Here is a 25,629-nt window from a genome sequence, read left to right as displayed (position 1 = left end):
GTGAAGAAACAACAAATTTCCTTTAGCTTGGCATAGTTGTAAGGTTCGCCTGGAGGCAGAAGATTGGACTAGAAACATCTTAATTCCCCTTCTCTCCTGAAGTTCCATAGAGAGATAAAGAAAGGTGCGTAGCTACTGCCAAGCAAAGACCACTCACTCTACAATGGGCCCACTCAGGCCAGGGCAGCAGGGCACAGGGTGTGTGGAAAGCACCCAGCCTCACCTGCTAGCCCTCACCCCGGCTACGGGACGGTGAGGGAGACTCTCCTGGGTTAGGTTCACTGCTGACGGGAAGGCTATGTGTGGACCAGAGCTACTTCTCAGTGGCATCTGAGATGGCCAGAAAAGGACCAAAGCATCTGAGGGCATTCCTTCTTATTTCCCTCCAAAAGCACATGTATCTTTTTCTTACTTGTTGCCAGACTTTTGTTGAAAACAAGTGCCTGTCTGGCTTCCCATCAAACTGAGCCTTGGAGGTAGAGAGGAACCCCAGGAAATTACAGAGCCCACATTCTTTTCTTCAAATAGGGTCAGTTGTTACTCATTTCTAATTACTTTACTGTTAAAACCTCTACAAGTCCTTCCCTAGAAATGAGGTCAGGGTATTTCAGTCATCCCCATGAGGGACCTTTTAATCAAGTCCAATGAGTGAATACTGACCCATGTGAGATGCAGAGGCAACTTGTCCACTCCCAGGCCAGACCTTTCCTTTCCTCTACTAGAATGCCAGTACATTCTCTTTAAGATGCTTCTACCCAGGGGTAACCTCCTACCATCTTCCCATTTCCAACTCTTTCAAAAATCACTGCTTTCCTCCAGATAATCTTCAGATACTCTGCAGGCCTTCAGTGACAGAATTCCCAGCAGACCTAAAAACTTGGCCCTCTATTTCAGAATTTCTTGTCTCAGCATATAATGAGATTGGGACAACAGCTTAGAGAACTTTTAGGTGGATTACAAAAAATCCAAACAGAATGTTCTTGTGAAAGCTCATGAAAAACAAAACAAAGAGAGATCATTTTTAGCACATAGGCCGCAGGGACGTGGTTCCTTGGTGGTCACAGTTGGAGTCTCTCTGCCAGCTCATTACTCTGATGGGCGCTCCCCACACCTCAGCCTAATGTGATGACCAGACGGACGGGAAGCTTATTCCTTCCCAGGCTCCAGAGCAGAGTTCAGTAACCTACAGGCATGCTTTAGGTTAAAAACAAAAACTGCCTGAAAGAGTAGGTTTTCAATATACCCGTCTATTAAATTTGAAATCGTAGCTGCTCATTTTTAAATAATATCTTAGCAAGAGGGAAATATTTTCTTATTGTTGTACAAGCTATCAAAACAACAGTTCCCAGGCAGGGACCTTCCCTGATCTTGTTCTTTTCAGTTGAGAGCTCTGGGTAGCGCTCTAACTCTATGAATTCCATTATGGAGAAAATGCTATCTTACCAGTAGGGCAACTACTTTGGGTCAGTCACTGCTACAACGTTACCTTATATGGGAATGTACCCACCAAGTACAACATTACCAAGGTCTCTCCTTTGTTACTTTCAGAAAGGAAGACCTCCGTGCTCTTTACCAGAAGGGGCTGCAAGACGCACTCTGGTTGTTTGGTGTCAGTTGCTTGAATGCATGGGAACGCGAGGAGCCAGATTATCAGACTGAAACCACTTTAGAGTGAACTTAGGTCAAGAAAGCGTGTTCTGAAGCCAATTACCATAGGGTATCAGGAGACAACTTGGTCTCCAAAGCACCTTCAGTGCACAGTGCTCCCCATGCAACATTTTGTACACATATTCAAAGCACCCCCTGCGGACTCCCCCCGCCCCGGGCTCAGGTCTGTGGAGAGGCTGAGATGCCTACAGCCGTCTCTTTGCCATCTGTCTAGACAGGCAGGGCTGCGCTGGGTAGGTAGAAGGCTCTTCATGCCTCTGACGAGCACACAAATCCTCTGAATTTCTCATCTGGAGCTATTCATGGACTGTAATGAAGAACGCTAACAGCCCAGAACTGGACTTCTTTTAGGCCCAGGACCTGAGGGCCTGGGCTGGTTTTTCTGGCCGCACTAGTGCCCTAACATAGAGTCTTGTTTCTGCAAGGAGCTGAAAAAGCATTTGCTAAATGGGATTAAAATTCTGTTATATATATAACAGCAAATATAACAGCTACTACTGCTTGAGTGTTCATTAAGTGCCAACCAAAATTCTGGGTACTTTACATACTTTCACTTTTTCCTGTCAAAAATCTTAAAACCCATTTTATGGATGAGGAAACTGAGACATGGGAGGTTCAATAACTTGCCCAAGGCCTCACAGCCAGCAGTGGAAGAGTCTGGATTCAAATCCATTACTATCTAACTGCAAAGGCTGTGCTCTTCACCTCCCACCAAGCTGCTTCCCTATGTCTTGAAGTCAGTAAGTCCACCCCAAAGCCTTTCCTTTCTGCTCACGTTCCAGCTCATCGTGGCCCCTGGGCTGTGTCCTCACCTGCTCTGAAGAGAGCCCCCGCGGCGTAGTGCATGGCCAGGGCGTGGACAAGCTGCCTGGCCGTGGTGAAGATGGGGCCTCTTTCAAACACTGAGAAGGAGAGCGGGGTGTGGTCGGAGGCTATGTACAGCTTGAGGGAAGCGTGGATGCTGACGAGGAGATTCACCGGCTGTATCACCAGCTTCCGTAACTTCACAGGATGCACCAGGGCCCTGGCGTGCTGCCTGACCTGCACGGGCAACACCTGTTTCCCATCTGCAAAGACCGTGGGGTGACCGGCTGGGCTGCTGCTAGGAAGGTAGGTCTCAAACAAAGTTTTGATGTAGTACACAAATGTATCTTCCACATATAAGCGGGCAGGTTTCAATTCAAAACTGAACTCGTTAATATCAGATAAGAAGCTCTTGCCCTCAGTGAAGGTGAGGCAAAGTTTGATGAAACAGTTTTTCTTGTATTCTTCCAAATCTTTGCTGGACGTAACGAGACTCTGCATCTTGGAACACTGAATAGATTCTGTTTTCTCCCCCTGGCAGACCAAGACAGCGAAGTGGAAATTGGACTTGTTATATAGCTGGTTGTCCAACTGCAGGTCCCTACAGCAGACCTCCACACAGTAAAGGTGAAAGAGGGCGGTGGCCGTCTCTTCCCCAGGGACGTGACCAGCCACCGGGGCTATTTGGAGAAAAACGTTGTCCAGTGTGAGTCTCAGGAGCTCAGATGATACTCTGTGGCGGGTGAGGTCATCAAGCACCGCCAGGCTCAACTGAGTGATGGACATTTTAAATGTCACAATCTTCTCCAGAGTTCTACAGGAGAAAGGGAAAAGAACATGAGTCTCCTCTGCTTTTCTTTTCCTCCCTCCCTTTCCTCCTTAATGTCTTAGTTTTTAATGATAGTGCCTTATTAAACACCTCCTGATGTCCCATCAGATTCTCATAAGAAACAAATAAGAACTCAACTTTCAGTACATCGTGTCTGGACAGAGCCGGTCATACTCCAACAGTATTGGGAAATGTTCCCAAAGGGACTATTACAAGTTCTTGTCGTGTTGCTGTATCACGTTTCCCTTATCAACACCAGATTTTTTTATTCTCAAATCCCACTAGCTCTTTGTGCACTAATTCTCTGTCATGATCATCACAAAGCAGAAAGTCATAATAAAATAACCAAGATGCCTTACACTGGAAAAGTACAGCAAGCAGAAGAAAACTCACCAGGAACCCACACCACAACAGCCCAGCTACCAGCGTCTTAGGCCATGTGCTCTGCTCCCCCCGCCACGTTTAGAGCTGAGCTGCCCATGCTCCCATCTCCGCGAACCCCTCTAACGTGCGCTCAACCACTGGGCTCTCACTCCCATCAAGGTCATCTCTCCAGAAATTCACCCCTTTCCTATATCGTTTTTTCTTCACTACTAGCAGCTTATAAACATGCTCTTATTTCTCTTGCCTTAAAAAAATCCCTCTTGTAACTCTATCTCCCCCTCTAGCTATTACTCATTTTCCTGATCCTCTTTACATAAAAACTCCAAAGCATATACACCTTGTCTGCTATTCCTCACTTTCCATTTTCTCTTAACCGTGCTCCAGGCAGGCCTTTGTCCCCACTAGTCTACCAAAGCAGGTCTCGTCAAGGCCCCCAAGGGACTTCCATGTGGCTAAATCAAATGATGGCATTTAGTTTGTGACTCATTCACCCTACAGTGGCATTTGACAGGGTCGATAACTTCCTCCTTCTGGAAAAACTTTCTTTGCATGTCTGCTCTCAGCTCTTGTATGTCTGGTCACTCATCACCTATGCGACACCCTCCTCTTAAAGTTAAGGTGCCCAGTGTTGAGCCCTTGGTCCTCTTCTCTTCCCATCTCCACTCACTCCCCTTGGATATCTTCATCCAGGCCTATGATTTGATGTGCATCTATATGCTGATGACTTCCAAAGTCACATATTCAGCCTAGAACTCCCTGTGAACTCTGATCTTGTATTTCTAACTGCCCATCCACATAGTAGTGACTTACAGGTCTCAAAAGACATCTCAAGTGGTCACGTCTGTAGTCAAACTCTTGATCTCACCCCCAGTCCCACATGCAGTCGTTCTCATCTTAGTTCATGACAACCACATCCTACCAGCTGCTCAGACCAAAAATTTTGGAGTCCTCCTTGATGCCTCTATTTTCAACCCTTATCCAATGTGTCAGAGAAATCCCATTGGCTTTTCCTTAAAATACATCCCGAATCTGACCATTTCTTACCACTTCCCCTGACAGTGTAGCCTAAGCCATCACCACCTCTAGTGTGAATGACTGTAATAGTCTCCTGACCAGTCTCCCTGCTTCCTCCTGTGCTTCTCTATAGTCTAGTGCAAAAGCACAGGGAACTATATTCAATATTCTGTGACAAACCATAACGCAAAAGACTATGAAAAAGAATATGTATGTGTATAGCTGAGTCACTTGGCAGTACAGAAGAAATGAACATTGTAACACTGTTACACTGTAAATCAACTATACTTAGGTAAACTTAAAAAATAAAGCTGCCAATGGTCTTCTAAAAATTTAGGTCACATCATGTAACTTCTCTGCTCAAAAAGCTCCAATGAATTCCTGGTTTCACTCAGAATTAAAATGAAGCCCTACACGACGTGTCCCCTCCTTCTAGCTCTTCCCTCCCTGACCCCAGGCACTAGTGCCTTCCTGTTCACCCTCTACACTTGGCCTGCACTGGCCTGTTCCGTGCTCCTCCAATATGCCAGGCACACTGCTTCTGACCTTTGAACTGGCTGTGCCCTTTGTCTGGAAAGCTCACCCCAGATGACCACATCACTAACCCCCTTGCTGCTTTCAAGTTGCTCAAATGTTAACTTCTTGGTGAGGCTTCCCTACATCAATTTTTCAAAATTACACTCTCTCTGTCCCTGTGCCCAGGTACTACTAGTCCTTCCCAGGCTCTGTTTTTATCTCTGCAGAACTCCAACTTTCTACTGAACCATAAAATTTCCTTTTTTATTATGTTTATTCTCTGTCCTCCCTTTCCCCACCTATGAGAATGTGATCTCCTCGGGAGCAGGGATTTGGGGCTTTTAGGTCACTAGTATATCCTCATCCCTACAATAGCACCGGCATCCAGTAAGCACTTGAAAAATATTTGCTGAACAAATGAATTAAGGAAATACAAGCAAATACTTGTTCCTTTCCTATTTCTACCACTGAATGTATGGATTGTTGCTACTGTCATAAACAATGCCCTACTAATGCCCTAGATAAAAAGTTCCTGAAATTGTCATGTGGGCTTGAAATTTTGGGTTATGCAAGTCAAAATTTAGTCTCCAGTTTTGTTACACTATTAATTTTTTAACAAACACTACTGGGCAAAGGAAACAGTCTACCCAACCTGTTTGAAATATTATAAATTCAAATTAATGATAATTTGGCAAGGTCCAAATTAATGAGTTCTTAACCATATATGAAAAGCAAGGAAATTTAAAAAAAGGAGCTTAAATGTATAAAAGTTGATATTACTATTTCATATTTTAAATAAAAATTTAAAAATTAAAAATTTTCTGATTATAAAGTACATTCTCCGTGTAGAAAATTAAAATACAGAAAATTATTAAATAATCACTTATAACCGCACATCTATTAACAGTTTTGATTCTTTTCTTTTCAGTGTTATTTCTAGGAATGTTTTCCTTGCGTATGTGTGAGAATGTGTGTGCATATATGTACTTGTATGTGCACATAACTAGGATATTTATATGTTCAATTTTATATTCTGTTTGCTTTATTTAAGTCATCATATGTATTTTTCTCTTCCACTAAAATCCTGTAAGTCTCTTTTCTGTGGATATACCATTTATGGTACATTTATGTATCATCTATTCCTCTGCTGATGGGGTTTGTACTCTGAATATTTTGCCATTATAATTAGCAATGTGATAAAATCTCTCTGCGTACCTTTTCCTACTTCTCTAATTATTGCTTATCTCAAGCTCTTAAAACTGTTAAAAGTGGAATTTCCAAGCCAGAGGGATTTTAAAGCTCTTGATACATATTACTAAAGTGCTTTCCAGAAAATAGTAACAATTTACACTTTTACTAGGACTGTATATGATGGAACATCATTGTTAATTCAGTAAGTAATATCTTATTTAAATTTGCATTTCTTTGATTACTTGTGTTTCCTCTTCCTAGAATTTTCTGTCGTTTGCCCTTGTTTAATTTTTGGAAGGAGGGACTATCTTCATATTATTCCTACTGAATTATATGAGTTCCTTTAAATTAAGGATAATAACTCTGGTTCATATTTGTAAAACCTGATGGCAACACTCAGGTCGAATGGGGGAAAATGTGGCTCTAAGAGGTGACTTTATTTTTGCTGTTAGCTAAGTCTAATTACTAATTACTAGGTGGTCATGTGGATAGAGAAGTATTAATTTTCATTTCATGCTAATGATAATGTATAATTCTAAGATGCATGTCTTAGTTTGTAAATCAGCTTGTTAAACTCACCACAGAAGAACTGGAAGGGGTACCCAGAGAAGATGATATATTGCTTCTTATTATGGGTGTAATTCAATGCTAATAACCATACCCTTATGGATTATACAATAATTAACCAAAAGCTTTAATGTATATATTTGGATGACAAAGAATGGCAAATAGTAGGTTTACAACTTTATAACGGGAAACATACCCTGCTGATACTGGGATACTAATTAAGCCTACCTGTTGGTATTAGTTAAAATAGGTCCAGCTTTTCCTTCTGGGGCCACAGTGATGAAGACTGTGCCACACTGATGGACAGTGTCCACATACACACAGCCAAAGCCAGTCAGGAACACAACCTGCAAAAAGAATACTCAAAATCAGATTGAAAAGCAGTAAGAAACACTATTGTGTTTCTTATTGAAATGGCTTCAAATGTCCTTTTTTTAAAAAAATTTTATTGGAGTATAGTTGCTTTACAATGTTGTGTTAGTTTCTACTGTACGGCAAAGTGAATCAGCTATATGTATACATATATCCCCTCTTTTTTGGATTTCCTTCCAATTTAAGTCACATCAGAGCATTGACTAGAGTTCCCTGTGCTATATATAGTATGTTCTCATTAGTGCTATATATAGTACATTCTCATTAGTTATCCATTTTATACATAGTATCAATAGTGTATATATGTCAATCCCCATCTCCCAATTCATCCCACCCTCCTCTTTCCCCCCTTGGTGTACGTATATTTGTTATCTATGTCTGTGTCTCTGTTTCTGCTTTGCCAATAAGATCATTTATACCATTTTTCTAGATTCCACATATATGCGTTAATATACGATATTTGTTTTTCGCTTTCTGACTTACTTCACTCTGTATGACAGACTCTAGGTCCATCCATGTCTCTACAAATGACCCAATTTTGTTCCTTTTTATGGCCAAGTAATATTCCATTGTATATATGTACCACATCTTCTTTATCCATTCCTCTGTTGATGGACATTTAGGTTGCTTCCACACCCTGGCTACTGTAAATAGTGCTGCAATGAACACTGGGGTGCATGTGTCTTTCTGAATTATGGTTTTCTCTGGGTATATGCCCAGTAGTAGGATTGCTGGATCATTTGGTAGTTCTAGTTTTAGTTTCTTAAGGAACCTCCATACTGTTCACCACAGTGGTTGTATCAAAATCTACATTCCCACTAAAAGTGCAAGAGGGCTCCCTTTTCTCCACACCCTCTCCAGCATTTACTGTTTGTAGATTTTTTGATGATGGTCACTTTGGTGTGAGGTGACACCTCATGGTAGTTTTGATTTGCATTTCTCTAATAATTAGTGATTTTGCACATCTTTTCATGTGCTTCTTGGCCATCTGTATGTCCTCTTTGGAGAAGTCTATTTAGGTCTTCTGCCCAGTTTTTGATTGTTTTGTTTGTTGTTTTGATATTGAGCTGCTTGTAAATTTTGGAGATTAATCCTTTGTCAGTTGCTTCGTTTGCAAATATTTTCTCCCATTCTGAGGGCTGTCTTTTCGTCATGTTTATGGTTTCCTTTGCTGTGCAAAAGCTTTTAAGTTTCATTATGTCCCATTTGCTTACTTTTGTTTTTATTTTCATTATTCTAGGAGGGTCAAAAAAGATCTTGCTGCGATTTATGTCAAAGAGTGTTCTGCCTATGTTTATGCAATCTGTATCAAACTACCAATGGCATTTTTTCACAGAAACAGAACAAAAAATTTTACAATTTGTATGGAAACACAAAAGACCCCTAATAGCCAAAGCAATCTTGAGAAAGAAAAACGGAGCTGGAGGAATCAGGCTCCCTGACTTCAGACTATACTACAAATCTACAGTAATCAAGTCAGTATGGTACTGGCACAAAAACAGAAATATAGATCAATGGAACAGGATAGAAAGCCCAGAGATAAACCCATGCACCTATGGTCACCTAATCTATGACAATGGAGGCAAGAATATACAATGGAGGAAAGACAGCCTGTTCAATAAGGGTGCTGGGAAAACTGGACAGCTACATGTGAAAGAATGAAATTAGAACACTCCCTAAAACACCATACACAAAAATAAACTCAAAATGGATTAAAGACCTAAATGTAAGGCCAGACACTATAAAACTCTTAGAGGCTTCAAATGTCTTAAGTTCTGATTCAATACCACAAACACTTCCTGGTTATATTTCTTTATATCCATGTGTACAGGCTGTTCAGCTGACTTGAAATGAAAAAAAAAGAATCAAATCCAGATTTTTCAATATCCAGCTATAAGGTTCATAGAAAAAAAAAAAAAAGATGGATGAGAGGGCATGAGTGTCTTCATTCTCTGCTTCTCTGGAATTGACAAATAACTCTGTATGGGCTGGAGCCCAGCCATGGGCCACCTTTATGTGTGCGTATGAATCTCTGTGGGAAAAAAAAACCCTAAAACACAGGAATTGAAATGCAATGTGCAAAAAACTTTCAGGCTCTTGAGTTTTGACTTACTACCATAATGATGCCCTTTTACGCTGGGGACACAAAAACATACCCGAAAACCCAACAAGACATGCTATAGTCCCCTCAAGGTCCCTCACATAACTTGTAACTAGAATGTCAGATAACTTGATTTGCTTGGAGTTAAAATTAATTTTTCTTCCATGAGAAGGTGGACTAAGACTTAAAAAGAAGTTCTATCTCAGAAGCCAGGTGCCAGGCCAGCAGAACGGATGTCCTTTCAGAATTAAATACCAACGTTGCTTAAATGGATAAATATTTGAAATCAGAACTATTTGAAAAACAACTCTGAGAACATCATGTTCACTGCGAGCATTACCTGAGGGTAAGGGCAAGAACCTCCTTGTGTTTGGGAATGTTGATACTGATGATTTGCAATATCAATTCAGTCCAAGTCTAGACCCTTTATTATTGTTAGAACCGCAAATAAAAGAAGAAAGACTGAAAATTCCTGGATGAAGGAACAAAGCTAGGTATCTGCCTGGCATGTAATGAATGTGTTCTAATTTTTACCAAATGAAGAGGTACCAGAAAGAGTGTACACAGAACCACAGGAGTCTGTGATTCTCACCCTTGGAAGTGACTTCAAGGTTACTGGGCTTTTTCTTGTACAACGGCTCCTCCTTCAGAAATCCTGAGCATCCAGGGCACCTGGAGGTCACCTCTGCCTCCTCCCTACTTTCATCTCCTGCTCTGCCGACTCCTGCCCTAGGCTTCTTTTTCATTCTATGGCCACTGCTCTAGCTTAGTTAGGTCCCTGAATGCCCCTCAGCACCCTCTGTGCGGACAACGTGCTGTCCCCCCATGCAAATCCTTTCCAAATTCTGTGTATCTTTGCACATATAGGGTAAGGACACCTTATTCCAGGAAGCTATTCTCTAATTTTTCCATTCCTTTCCTCAGACTGATACCTACTCCTACATTCCTAAAACACTTTAACCATACTTCTGTTTGATCACAAATCTTATTGCTTGTATTACAGTCACTGGTTTATACCATAGACTCAATCACCAGATTCTCAACTTCTTGAGGGCAGGAGTGGAGTCAGTTTGTATTCTCTATGGATATACTTCCCAAATGGACTGTTTTGCAAAAATATCTGTTTCAAAAGACTCTGTATCCTGAGTTTGCCCTTTTTTGTTCCAAGATAAAAACTGAACTTGACTATGATAAAAGGTGGAATGCAGCCAACCTAAAAAATGGCTCAGCTCACGAATCTAAAACAAACAGATATTCTTTGAGAGACAGTCACATTTATAAAACCTATCATTTTGTATGATATGTAAAGTAAGTCAACTGCTTTCTTCCAGGCTTACAGACATGGGATTATTCATTTGACACAAACCTTTTTAAGGTCCGGTGCTCCCATGTGTATTCCTTCCTCTCAAGGACTGTCCATAACTTCAGGGCATACCCCAGGGTTTTAGCAGAGAGTGTTAGAAACCAGAACTACTACCCCTCAAAGGAGGGAAGGAGGGGATCAGAAGAGGAAAGTACTTATTGCTCTGCTCATTCTCAAAGCAATCGGCAGGCGTTTTGAAGTGAGGATACGTGTACTTCCTAAGATAAGGTTCAGGCAAGCTGATGGTTTCTGTTAACTGCCCAGGGAACTCTGAAAGTAAGCAAATCAACCTAAACCTTTAAGGTACGCCTTCCAGCCAAAAACCTGGACCCTGGACAGAAATATTGCTGGGTGTCCCTTTCACTCATCACTAGAACGGAAGAAACGCAGACTTTAATTCTTGTAGCCTACTCTTGTCTCCTTTCACATGTAGAGAAATAACCTGCAACACCAAGCATTTTGTACAATGTGAGCTCTAGGGATTAGAGAGCTGGGAACCCAAGTGCCAGAGGAATTAGTGCCAGGTCCCCCAGAAATTAAAATAAATTCTTGTTTTGGTCTAATGGTTTGATCATTTAATCGTTCAATCAATTACTGGATATTTAAGGTGAGCCTAAAGGAGCTCCTCACTGCGGTAGGCACTGAGAAGAAATCATGCCCTCAAGTTGCTCCCAGCCTGGGTACACAAGTACACAAGCCAAGTATACAAATAATGAGATAAGAGCTAAAAGTTCCAAGGCAGAGATGTATAAAATGTTTCTCCCTCTCAGGGTGTTAACCATCATGGTCTCTGTATAAGTTCATGAGGGCAACAGTTTTGTGTCCATTTCCTTCAAGAGGAAGCATGATAAGGCTTGCTTTTTGGGTTTGCCCTCTTGCCAACCATGTGAGAAAGCCTGGTTTAGCCTCCCTATGGAGGAAAGACCATGTGGTAAGAGAGCTGCCCAGACTTCCCAGCTGAACTCATCCATAGCCAGCCCTCTACCTGAATGCAGCTGCGTGAGTGATCCCAGGCTCACGCAGAAAAATCACCCAACCAAACCCTCTGAATCACCGTTGATGCAAGCCTCTAGGTTTGGGGGTGGTGTGCTACAATAAGCCAGACAGAAGGTGATGGGGCCTCTGTCAACCCGGGTCCCTGAGTGCCCATGTAGAACAGAGCCCCTGATGACAAACCCTGGCATGTAGCATGAGCAAGAAGTAAACAGGACTGTGACAGGCAGCATAATGTAGCCTATACTAATGGATGGAGATATTGGTAATAGAAACAGGGTTCCAACAAAAACCTAAAATCTGAGTCCTTGGCTTACTGGTAGGCAGTAGGAATTGATATTGAAAGCTACAAGAATGGGAATTCACGTTACAAAGTGGCAAGACACTTAGTAAGACTTGTCTGAGATTACTTGGGAGGTAGATTATAAACCTAATAGATTTGTAGCTCGAGAAGATGAGGTTTGAAAACAAAACATAAGTAGTGAGTGCTGGCTGCTGCTGGCTGTGTCTGGCAATGTGTTTCATTATGAAGAAGCGATGAGCTCAGGAAAGAACTGGCCAGTTTGCAAATAGAAATTCAAGAGAATAAAGAGATTCCAGAAATTCAGGGCTTTGCAAAGTCAGTAATGCTTTTAACCCCAAACGGTAAGAGATAAAACTTGATCTTTGAACATGAAGGCAGATTAATACTCAGACTTAGGGCTATGTATAGCCATCAGAACTCACTGTTAAAACTTCTTAATTGTTAAAGTGACTCAGAAAAAAATTTTAGATGAATAGTTTAACTTTGCCACAGAAGCTCTCCTAAATCTAAAGAGAGATAAGGAAGCAAGACAGTACAGAAATATGTCTTTAAAAGGACCAAGGATGTGGTTATTAGCACATGGAATTCTCTGGAATCAAACAGATAAGCAGTCTACTGAGTTTCTGGGAAATTACTACTGCCTAATAAACTCATGAACCTAGACTAAAGGAGTCTGTGATTGATTATTCGAGACTCAATACAACTTCAGATGTTGGTCAAGGAGGATCTCTGAGGGTAGATCCAGGGACCGGAAGAACAATGGTAAAAGAGCTCTTCCATGAGCAGAGATAGGGCTTGAAGACTATTCCTTGTTTCCAAGGAATAAAACCCCACACAATATGTGCTCAGAAAAATTTCAGATGTGTTATGGGTGAGAGGCTGTGTATGTGTCTCATTCTCCCTCTTTCCAGCGTGCAGGAGTTATTACTGTTATCCTCTCCTGTGTTTTGGCGGGGAGAGGGGAGCCGATGAGTTCATACATCTCTAGATGAAAAGGAGCCACATCCAGGCTAAGAGGGCATCACTCAGAAGTACTGATTTCCAGTGGGATGTGGTGACTGGTTAGAATCTTGGGGAGGAGAGCTGCTCTGGGGTGGGGAGGGGAAGAATGAGTTAAGAGACTGACTTTTTTTTATAAAAAGCCAAGGGGATTTTTCTCTTTTTTTTTGAGTTGTTTATTACTGCAGAATAAGCTAGTCAGTCCTGATCGATGCTGTCATTTAGTTATTTTTTACTTTCTTCACTTCACATTGGTAGTATGGGTATGTGTGTGGAAGGCTATAGGCAACATATAGTAACCACAAAACATTTGGGGAATACTCCATGTTCTGTCATTTGTGTCTGTGTTAGAGCACTTAGATCAGTAAGACTTTCTCTTACACACTGTGGCTATAAGAAAACCACTGAGGCCTAGGTCCTGCCTCCCAGTTAGTACATTATCTTTTACTACAATTACAAATAAGGAACAGTGTAACGTAACTTGTGCTTTCTACATATTCAGTTATCTTTATTAAAATGATTATTTACTATATTTTTATCCAACAAACAATATTTTAAAAAATTACCCCAGTTTAATTTTACTGAGTAATTTACAAGGTGACGCCTAGGAAATAACTGAAAGCATTCTTGGAAGTCTACCTCTCTTCCTTTCTCTCCCATTCTTTCTCTCTTTTTTATCCTGATAGACTATATGGAATAATCCAGGGATAATCAAGAGGCAGTTATAAAGCATCCAGCACTGCAGCTCAGTTACATAACGGGTATCCCTGTTATTAAAAGTCCTTAAGCCACCCCCTCCTCCAATTTGTACTAATTCTCTCCATAACTGGGCTCAATTCCCATCACAGCACACTTGCTGGACTTCATCCCTCTTCAGTTGTCTTTCTTTTACCTGATTCATTTTGCTCCCACCTCACATTTGCACTTCCTTTCTGATAGTTAATTTTGTGTCAACTTGACTCTGGCCATCGGGTGCCCAGATTAAAACATGATTTCTGGATGTGTTGGTGAGAGGAGTGTGTTCCAGAGGAGATCAGCATTTGAATCAGTGGATTCAGCAGACTGCCCTCCCCAGTGTGGGTGAGCATCATCCAATCCACTGAATAGAACAAAATGTGGAGGAAGAAAGAATTTGCCCCTTTTTTCCTGCCTCACTGTTTGAGCTGGAACATTTCATTTCATCTTCTCCTGCCATTGGACTGGAATTTACACCATGGCTTTCCTGGGTCTCCAGCTTGTCTATGACAGATTGTGGGATGTCTCAGCCTCCACAAATAGATCTGAAGATATGGTAATCAGGCATTGCATTTGTTCTGCTGACTTTTGGCAAAAATCTATAAAACAATTCACCCTCTATTTTGGGAAGGAAAAAATATACTTATATCCCCAGATCAAATAGTTTGTAAAAGAATATCTTAGGAAGGAAAATCATAGTATGGAAGACTTCAAGATTTAGACTTTGAAAGGAAGAAGAGATTTCCCCATATGCTACGGGATTGAACGCTAACCTACAGAGGGAATAAGGCAGTAAGATGTAGCCTGCTTGGTTGCAGGCAGTGGTTTGTCTTAAGCAGTCTAGTGGACTGAAGAGGCTTTTCTGCACTGGACTCTGTGTCTTAGTAATCACTCTGGTGGTAGCTGTGGAGACAGATTTGCGGATAGGAAGGCTGACAACAGAGAGACCCTTTAAGGGGCTATTGTTAAAATCTGGGAGAGAAGTGATGAATAAAAGGCCTGAAGTAGACCCTGGTCACAGAGAGAAGGGGCAGATACAGAGACACTTCTGTGGAATTTCTGCCAGAACTTCGTGACTTACTGGAAGAATGGGGGAAGAGAGGGAAAGGAAGGTACTGGGATGCTGCAGAAAAAGACAGGCTTGGAAGCTAGACAGTCGTGGGATTGAATCCCAGGTCCACTTGCCCTGTGCAAGTTAACCTCTCTGACCTTCAGGTACCATCTACCTGTAAGAGATGCAATGCAGACTAATGACAATGTTTGTGTAAAGTGCTTGACATAAAGCAGGCATTCAATACAACTTTATATCAATGTTATTTAAGGTTTTTATACTGGAAAAATGGTGGTGATATTAACTGAAGCAGAGACGCTAGGAGAAGCTGGCTCAGGGGATGGAAAATGATCCCATTGGTTTCAGATGATGACGCTGGTTTGAGGTGACTGCAGGTCTTTCAGGCAGAGATGTCTGGTGGGTGGCCAGAAACGCAGAGCTGGAGATCGGGAGGGATGTGGGTGTCTGAGACAGGGACCTGGGAGTGACTGGGTGACACAGATGGTAGCTGAAGCTCGGAGATGAATTAGATCTCCCAGAGAGGAAAAGAAGGGGGGGAAATTTCTAAGGTAGGAATGACTGGATAAGGATGAGAAGAAAATAACAGATATTCTGGGTGTAATTCTTCCTTCTGTATACTTACTGAAAAATATTTTAGGGAAATCCCTACTCCCGAGGATCTTGGGAAGCAATGGTGACTCAACCAGAACAAACTGTAAACACATAGGAGACTCTCAACCAAGACACTTGGCAGACGTTACAATTGGGTGTCAACTTGCTGATATCTCTTCTGGCCCTGATATGGGGGGCGAGGGAGGCGACTGAAGTAAGCAAGAAGCCAAAACATCTGCACCACACATTTTATAAGGCAGATTCTCACTTGGATCGACAACTTCTTCTCTATGTAAACATTTTGGGATGGATGCTAATGATATCTCTGAAAATGACTACATGCCCTTTAAGCATTAGTGCTCAGGGTTACCCCTGTCTGATCTGCACCAAATGGACTGATTACACATTTGAGTTCTGGCTCATCAAGGCATTTACCAAAGTGTCTCACGATATTCTTGCAAGCAAGATAAAAAATATCGTATACAGTATAGTTTAAAAGTGCTTTTAGACACATTTTCTTATTTAAGAAATGAGGGCTAAATGACAGTACAGTTTGGTGTGTTAGTGGCTGATTGAACCTATGCATTAGGGAAGTGTCTGGTGACTCACTGCAGCATGTTGACCTTGGACTTGTCCTGTTCAACATATTTATTAATGACTTGGATGACCATGTAGAATGCATGCTCACCACATCTATAGATGACATAAAGCTACTAGGGATACTTAAATATGCTGGATGACAGCATCACAATTTTTTTTAAAGTGATTTCAACAAGTGGATTAGGCCAATAGCAACAAGATTTAATTTACCGGGGGTAAATGTTAAGTCCTGTCGTTGGGTTAAAAAAGTCAACTGTACAGCAAGTCACATGATAAAGATCTGGGGGATGTGGCTGACCACGAGTTCAATAATAACAAACAGTCTGAACTCGTTAATAAAAAGCTAACTCAATCTTCTAATTTATTAATGTAGCATAGGGAGGTAATGGCTGGTTAGACCACATTTGGAATAGTATGTATAATTCTGGCTGCCAGATTTTTAAAAGGGAACATAACACACTAGTGTGTTCAGGCAGGGTAACTGTGGTGATGGGTCTGGAAATCACACTTGCTGAAGGAATGATTCAAGGAACCAGAAACGTTTGGCCTGGATAAGGGAACGGTTAGAGAAGATGTTGAAGCTGCCTTCAAGTGATTGTAGCGTTGCTCTATTAAAGGGGAAGTAAATACTCTGTGATGCCTCAGCAGGTTAAACAAGGATGGATGAATGGATCCTACAGAGGGATAGTTTTCAGCTTGATATAAGCAGAAACTTTCTCATAGTCACTGCTGGAATAAGCCATGACTATGACACTCGGAATCTTCTAGGGTGGGATGTCATGGAAGGGACTCTTGCTCTAGGTAAAAGGGGACATTAGAAAACCTCTTCTAACCTGTGCTTTCATCGACTTTCAGGTGGAAATGTTTGTAGCCAGGGCAGGACTCCAAAGGACAGACAGTGCTCTTAGCTTGGTATAGGAAAAACGAGACTGGGCCACATGTGAGCAGACCCAGGTTCCAGCCTGATGCTGCTTAATTATAAACCATCTAGTGGATTACTTTTTAAGCCTCAATCCTCTCATCAGTAACATAAACATCAAAATTACTGCCCCGACTATCTTAGAGTTTTTGCAGTGATCAAAGCCTCTATCTTAGGGCTTACTACATTCGACTGCATTTATTTAGCTATGCAGGTGCCTTGAAGGTGGGAATTATACATTATTCAGGGAAAAGGGTTTGGCCCTTGATAGGTCCTCAGTAAAAGTTGGTTGAATAAATGAATGAAAGAACGGAGACTGGATGTGAAAGCACTTTGTAAATGGTACAGAGCTTATAGGAGAAGAAAACAGCAATGATGCTGACCCCACTAAACACTTCTGTTAAGAGTCAAAGATCATGAGGACTTCCCTGGTGGTGCAGTGGTTAAGAACCCGCCTGCCAATGCAGGGGTCACGGGTTCGAGCCCTGGTCTGGGAAGATTCCACATGCCGAGGAGCAACTAAGCCCGTGCGCCACAACTACTGAGCCTGTGCTCTAGAGCCCGTGAGCCACAACTACTGAGCCCATGTGCCACAACTACTGAAGCCCGCGCGCCTAGAGTTCGTGCTCCACAACAAGAGAAGCCACCACGATGAGAAGCCCACGCACCGCAACGAAGAGTAGCCCCTGCTCGCCACAACTAGAGAAAGCCCGCGCACAGCAACGAGGACCCAACACAGCCAAAAATAAAATAAATTAAAAAAAAAAAAGAGTCAAAGATCATGAGAATTTACTGTATCTTTGTAGAAGAGAATTCACCTGCAAAGAGATAATTTTAATCTGCCTTTTGGGGTTCAAACTGCTCGTTCTTCTTTGGCTCAGAAATTGCTTTTCATAAACAATTCAATCACTTCCCGTGGCTTTTAAGATAAAACCCCAAATCCTTGATTGGAGCGACAGCATCTTGCCAGGTTTGGCCTTGAATTGCCTCACTAGCCTCCTCTCTCACCCCCTTTTCCTTCATCTGGCACTAGGGCCACACTGGCATTTAGATCCCTGAAAGGCCGATGTTCCCTCTCTGAGCACCGAAGCTTTGAACGCATTATTCTTTCTGCCAAGAAAAATCTCCCGTTCTCTCGTCTAATACTTAATGCCTGTTCCTCCTTTAAGGCATAGATGCCAGGTCTCTTACCCACTGACACACTCCTTGGCCTCTCAAATTAGTCTGCCGTATAACAGCACACCTGTACCCGCCTCTCCTGCAGAGCTGTTACCAGAGTTCACAACAGTACAACGACCCATGGGATTACTTGCTTATCATCTGTCTCCTCCACACACGGTCTCCTTGAGGGAAGGGCTGTGTTCCATGTTTGTTCACTGTATTTTATGTAGTCCCAGCCCCAGGTTATAATGTCTGGCACATATTTAATCTCGAGAAGTCCTGTGGATTGAACGACTGAAGCAATGTTTCTCAATGTCTATATTGGTAAAAAAGTAACTACTATGTTTTCTGTGTACCTTTTTTTGTTTTGAATTTTTCCAAAGAAGGTTGCCTAACTGACGAAAATAAGGTTTTGAACTATGAGCAATTGAAATCCCATACACTGTGACAGGATTCTAAAGTATTTCCCTGATAGGATCAAAATTATGACTTAAAATTATCAACATAAGCTTATTTTTCATACGTTCACTTACTTATTGAGAATCTGAAGATTTTTCCTCCCTGAAGTCAGGCTCCCACCCACTGTCATCAGGGATAAGAGCACCAGTTGCCACTGCGGGGCCTCTGGCTGAGATGTCTTCTAACCAGGTGTGAGCCAGGGACACAGCCCCAGAAAACCCACCCCCATCAGGATTTTGTGGCCGACACGCTCTCAGGTCTTCTAGTTAACTCTTGATCCAAAGAGTACTTCTTTGTGTAACCATAAAGTTACTGTCTGCATATTCCTTCTCATATTCCATGTCAAAATTATACAACATGACACGGTCTTATTTACATGACCAAGGCAGGGGCATCTCTATGACTGACAAAAGCTAAAGGAGTCTTCTTCCTTGGGGCATAATGGAGCTTTTATGGTGTTTTAATTCTTCTTTTTTTTTTTTTTAATTCTGCTTTTTTTAGGTCAGCTTTGAAATTCACATCACGTGCCTGTGACCCAGGGCTGAGGAAAGGCTCCTGGAAGACAAGCTCCCTCCTACAGAAGGGCTGCTTCCTTTCATCAGAGGACACAGCTCCCCAAGCTCCCCAGTGATTTATATGCCCTGGTGTGTTACTGAGGAGATGCCAGTGAGGGCCTGAAACAAATCTTCCTCCAGAATAGGAAGTAAACCGTGGTCTGCGGGACATATGGCACACAGCTCCTCAAAGATTAATGGGAACATGAGACTTTGCTGGGTCCTCGGACCAGGGATGATAAGGGTGTTGGAAACAGTACCTCCTCTCAGCTTTGAAGTGTCCCTGACTACAAAGGTTTGAGGAAATTTAGAGTGAACAGGAATCCCCAAAATAAGGTTTGGCAGGCAGAATGCCTATTGTAAAGAATTCCCTAGACATATATAAGCAAGGTTTCAAACATCTTCAAACCGATGCAGGGGAGTTCAGGGACCCTTGAGAAGCTGGTGATACTTATTTTGTAAATTACTGAGACGGGGAACGTCTTCTGAGGCTGCACAGACCCAGCAGATTTTCACTGTTCATCACATGAGCACCGCGGATGGAGATCACACCCCTCAGTAGTTTGGGGAACCACAAATGCAGGTCTCCCAGGTGAGCGGGGCCCCTCTTGCACCTGTCCCCGGCCATGTCCTTCACCTGTTTCCACAGCTACACTCCCCAGGCCCCCACCCGTTTCCCTCTGTCTCTCAGCAGATGTTTCATTCCACACTTCATAATAAACTTAAGGCCAGTGGGTATCACTTCACTCCATTTCCCAGTCCATCCCTCCTGAGATCTCTACCTACACCTGTGCCCATCCCCAACTCTTTTCTGCCAACAGAGAAGAGGGCGTGGCCCTTCTGTTCAAGTAGAATTACACTCCCCATGCTTTGGACTTGTCTCTCTGGCAATTCCTCGCTCCTGTTTTCATGTCTCCTCCACTGACTACTTTCCTGCAGTATATAAAGGGCTTCCTCCCCACTGATCTCATCTGCTTCACGGCCACGCTTCTTGAAAGAACACTTCTCACCGTCCCTGCACTCCCTCACTTCCTCTCCCTCCGAACCTGTAACTTCCAGTGGCTACCCTGCTTGCCCTCTTCCCACCATCTGCCATCCTGTAAACTCTCTCTCTCAGGGGCTTTCGTGTTTCTGCCCAGGTTCTCGCCCAGCCACTCTCCTGATCCTTCTCAGTCTGTTGCTGCATGACACTCACATGTTGGAGTTCCCCAAGGTTAGGCCTGGGACCCTCTTCTCCTCCCTTATAAGACCTCTCTTGGTAACCTCATCTTCTCTTTCATTCATTCAGTCATTCACTTATCTGTATGATATGTATTCAGATCTCATTGTGTTGGCAGGCATTCTGCTGTAGGCTGTGGATGAATAAGGCAGGTGTCTGACTGCCAGGAATCTTGACTTGGTAGGAAATCATTTACAGAAGTGAATGCAATTAAATGGGGGTGGGCAGGAGACTTCACAGGGGTGTAGGGAGAGAATCCCTTGAGAGATGAGACAGAATGTGCCAGCAGGACTGGGGAAGAGGGCAGTTAAGGAATTCCAGGTAAGGAAGTAGCATTCATAGCACATGCTATGGAGTCAGGCAGGTCTGGATAAAATCCCAGTCCCTTCCCTTGTAACACATGGGAATTGGGCCATGTTCCTTCTGGAGATCTCAGTTTTCACTTCTGTAACATGGAGGTGACAGTCCCTGTCTCGTATGGCTGCTGCAAAGGTTAAGTAAGAATGAATGTAAAGTGCTTAGCACAATGCCTAGCATACATTAAGCACTTATTAAATGATAACCATTATTATCACTGTAAGTACATTTATAACTTTAATATGTGTGCTGTAACCATTACAGTAGAACCTACTTCATAAGCCTGTTGTGAAGATCAAATGCACTAATATATGTGAAAGGACTTTTAAAAAGTTCAGCACAATATTATTCAGCCATAAAAAGGAATGAAGTTCTGACACATGCTACAACATGCATGAACCTTGAAAACATTATGCTAAGTGAAATAAGCCAGACACAAAAGGACAAATGTTGTATGATTCCACTTACATGAGATGCCTGGAGTAGGCAGATTCAGAGACAGAAAGTACATTAGAGATTACCAGGAGTTGGGGAGAGAGGGGAGAATGGGGAGTTATGGGTTTAGAGTATGTGTTCAGGATGACAAAACATTTCTGGAAATAGATAGTGGTTATGGTTTTACAACATTGTGAATGTATTTAATGACACTGAATTGTACTGAAAAATGGCAAATTTTAAGTAGAGCAGAAAGGAAATGCTAGGTTCCTGTGCCATTTTCAACAAAAATATTATCACTAACATCCAGAGTAAGACAGAGACAAATCAGGACATCTGAACTGTTCAGGTTTTTAAAACTGTGCTTATATTTGCAAAGTTTCACGCACTACTAGGATTAATATGTATATTTTACACTTAGCAAATTTTCAAAAGAGGTGATTAATCTAGGGTTGACAATATAATTGTCCTAAGATCTGGACAGTTAGATTACCTTCCATGTAAGGAAGGTTAACAATTTTATTTCACTTTTGACCTGGATTTAGACCCAAGATGGGCTTGCGTAACTGGTGCTCCCCTCTCATAAACAGTTGCAAAGTACGCTTTGAGATACATACTTGGGTTTGAGAATTTATAGCCCATTGAAGATGTAAAAGTGGATACACATGTGCCCTCACACAGAGACAAGACATTCAGCATTTAGAAAACTATGTTTAGAAACAGACAACCACCAAAACCTTAAAAAGGGACTGTTTCTTCGGGCTTTGGCAGGAACCCTCGCGGCTCACTGACCTGCGTTCCCTGACTGTTGATGTCGATGGCGTCGCTCCACTCACTCGTCGTTTCCTCCAGCAATTCTACTCTCAAAAGGAGGCTGGGGAGTAAGTCTCTGGTCCTGCAGTCTGGATAACTGGAAAGCTGATGATACAGCTCATGATGAATTGAACACTCAGGAGGAATTCTTCTGCAATAAACCTCACACTTTGGAATATCTAAAATTGAAAAAAGAAAGGCATATGCAGACTTAGGCCTTGAAGAAAAAGACTTGGGGATACTAAACGTAATGGGGCAAGAGAAACTTCTCAGAGAAGCTCACTTTTATTTAAGGGTCACAGGTAACTACGAAGTCAAAAACCTCCAGAAAAAATATAGGTTTTGTATTATTTAAATTCAATACTATAACATATACCTTTAGTATTTTCCTTTATAAGTAGTGTTACTGGACATCTGTTGTGGAAAATTATTCGAGGACTAGGGTCTTCTGAGAGGGTTAAATAAGTCACTCCAAAGTGCTCTTGATATGTCAGTGCTATAGCCCTAGAACAGAATCAAAGGATAGAAATGGTTTAGAAAAAAATGCACGCTTTCTCTCCTGATACATGTTTATTTGGATCTGCAATATTCAGAACCTCTATAACACCTTCTCTCTTATACATCAGAGGAAATGTTTTCCAGAGAATGGATGGGCATCCACTTATCTATTACCTGCCAAACACTAATGATAGGTTTACTAATTTTTTCTGACAGTAGTAAACATTTTTGTCATAAAATGTTCAAAAAAATGTGAACGATCATATACACACTACTATATTTAAAACAGATAACAAAGACCTACTGTATAGCACAGGGAACTGCTCAATTCCGTAACAACCTAAATGGGAAAAGAATTTGAAAAAGAATATGTATAACTGAATCACTTTGCTGTACACCTGAAACTAACACAACATTGTTAATCAACTATACTCCAATATAAAATAAAAATTAAAAAAATAAAATTAAGTTAAAAATATAAATAAAATAAAACCCTCATAACTCCTACCACTCGGAGAGAATTACAGATATCCTTGTGCTAGCTTTTCCTCCTCAAAAGTGCTTGGTAAATTTTGGCAAAGGAGGAGTTGATGTGCTTCTAGAAGGACGACTAGAGAATCTGGGTACTTGCTCTTTTTTAATTCTAAAGGTAGGTATGCTCAATGTTTGTTGTCAATTTTTGCCAATCATCATGCTTTACAGGATCTCCATTTTGATTACGAAGAGCAAAGCTGTATTTACTATTTGGCCTCAGAGAAACTGCTGTGTGGCCGCAGGCTGACCTCTACAATGGACAGAGAGAAAGGCTCCAATTTAGACCTAGAGACTACCAAAAAGTATTTCATAACAAAGCAGGCAAAAAATTCTCTCTGAAGCTTAAATTCTGTGGGCCGATTGTTGAAATTAATCAAAGAAATCAGATATTTGCCAAATGTGGCCCTCAGTTTCCACTTACTATAAGGGGTCAATGACACACTGAAGGATTTCCCATTCATTACCTATTCTGCTCGCCAGTGTGAGTTCTTCCCAAAGCCTGTATATTTGTCTGAAATGTCAAGGTGAACTGTCGATTAGTATTTGGGGAAATCATATTAATAACTAACACCATGACATGTGCACTGCTGGACTGGGGGGAGGAGAAGAGATGGAACACTCTCTGAGCGTCAGTCTCTGCATTAGCACCAAAGTCCTTCTCCCAGCCTACCTGTGGAAGAGCTGGGCAAGCCAACCACAGAGAATGCTCTGCCGATAGCCAAGAGCTGGGGTCAAGACTGAACTACGGCACTTCCAATGTAATATCTAGCTTAATATGTACAGATGAAAATTTAAATTATATTAATAAAATCTTAGAATTTTAAACTTAATTTCTAAGTGTTTTATTTTACATTTTGTCTCTCAGTTTTAAAAGTAAGTTTTGTTTTCTATACATAGGTTCACATTGCTTTCAAAAATACTTCCTTTTTAAACTTACCACACTTAATTGATGGAAATGTTCTATATGTTGATTGTATCAACACCAATATCCCAGTTGTGATATTATAGTTGAGTTTTGCAAGATAGGGGAATTGGGTAAGGGATACATGGGACCTCTCTGTATTATTTCCTATATCTGTATGTGAATCTATGATTATCTCAAAATAACACTTACTAGAGAATGGACTTGAGGATATGGGGAGGGAGAAGGGTAAGCTGGGATGAAGTGAGAGAGTGGCATGGACATATATACACTACCAAATGTAAAATAGATGGCTAGTGGGAAGCAGCCGCATAGCACAGGGAGATCAGCTCAGTGCTTTGTGACCACCTAGAGGGGTGGGAGGGAGGGAGACGCAAGAGGGAAGAGATATGGGAACATATGTATATGTATAACTGATTCACTTTGTTATAAAGCAGAAACTAACACACCATTGAAAAGCAATTATACTCCAATAAAGATGTTAAAAATTTTTTTTTTGAAGTATGGTTGATTTACAATATTGTGTAAGTTTCAGGCGTACAGCACAGCAATTCAGTTATATACATATATTCTTTTCAGATTCTTTTCCCTTATAGGTTATTACATAACGGTGAGTATAGTTCCCTGTGCTATACAGTAGGTTCTTGTTGGTTATCTATTTTATACATAGTAGTGTGCATATGTTAATTCCCAGCCTCCTAATTTATCCCTCCCCCCACCCCGCTTTGGAAACAATAAGTTTTTTTTTAATAAATTTATTTATTTATTATTTATTTCTGGCTGCATTGGGTCTTCGTTGCTGCACACGGGCCTTCTCTAGTTGCAGCAAGCGGGGCCTACTCTTCTTTGCAGTGCGCGGGCTTCTCATTACGGTGGCTTCTCTTGTTCCGGAGCACAGGCTCTAGGCGTGCGGGCTTCAGTAGCTGTGGCACATGGGCTCAGTAGTTGTGGCTCGTGAGCTCTAGAGCGCAGGCTCAGTAGTTGTGGCACACGGGCTCAGTAGTTGTGTCTCATGGGCTCTAGAGCGCAGGCTCAGTAGTTGTGGTGCACGGGCTTAGTTGCTCCGCGGCATGTGGGATCTTTCCGAACCAGGGCTCGAACCCGTGTCCCCTGCATTGGCAGGCGGATTCTTAACCACTGCGCCGAAGTCCCAAGTTTGTTTTAATTAAAAATAAAAAAACTCACCACACTTAACTTCTCCAACCAGAAGATAAGGACAAACATTCCTCTCGAGTTAGGGGTGAAAAGTGTTTATAAAATCATGGATGTTTGTGAGTGTTGTGAAAGAAGAAGGGATGTGTGTAGGGAACAGAGCCTTAATATTAAGGATAACTCGAGTCAGGAAGTTATCTTTTAAAATATTACTACTAGAAATCTCTATATACATCAAAGTTAAGATGGCTAAAATCTCAAATAAAGTCTATAAATTCATAATCACGAAAAAAGGTACCTCTCATAAGGTTACAATATGTTTTCTTTTGTACTTTTTATATGTACCATAAATAAGTTATTCCTGACAGCTACAGAAAGGACATATTGCATGCAAAACGACCGCAAAATAAAAGTCCGGTATGAACAAACCATTACATGTCTCTGGCTTGATTCTGTGGTTGCTATTTGCATAATTGGTAATTGGTAATTGGAGTAACTTGCGT

General features: G+C 41.7%; 1 protein-coding gene and 1 long non-coding RNA gene across 2 annotated transcripts in view; one reads left to right on the top strand and one right to left on the bottom strand.

Moving 5' to 3' along the window:
- Positions 1–25,629, bottom strand: part of VPS13B (vacuolar protein sorting 13 homolog B) — a 798,623-nt gene that overhangs the window by 18,979 nt on the left and 754,015 nt on the right. The window contains exons 53-56 of the mRNA XM_060287492.2: positions 22,397–22,524; positions 22,000–22,199; positions 7,202–7,320; positions 2,481–3,286 (exon numbers count right to left, since the gene is read on the bottom strand). Of these exons, the coding sequence (XP_060143475.1) occupies positions 2,481–3,286; positions 7,202–7,320; positions 22,000–22,199; positions 22,397–22,524 (1,253 nt within the window). The remainder of the gene's footprint in view (positions 1–2,480; positions 3,287–7,201; positions 7,321–21,999; positions 22,200–22,396; positions 22,525–25,629) is intronic.
- LOC132593779 (uncharacterized) lies at positions 2,482–23,827 on the top strand. The gene is made up of 3 exons (XR_009559607.1): positions 2,482–2,778; positions 19,144–19,788; positions 21,979–23,827. It is a non-coding gene; the product is annotated as an uncharacterized lncRNA (long non-coding RNA).

This window comes from Globicephala melas, chromosome 17, assembly GCF_963455315.2.
Source record: "Globicephala melas chromosome 17, mGloMel1.2, whole genome shotgun sequence".
Classification (NCBI taxonomy): domain Eukaryota; kingdom Metazoa; phylum Chordata; class Mammalia; order Artiodactyla; family Delphinidae; genus Globicephala; species Globicephala melas.
Note: the sequence above shows the minus strand (reverse complement) of the source record. Positions and strands in the feature narration are given on the sequence as shown.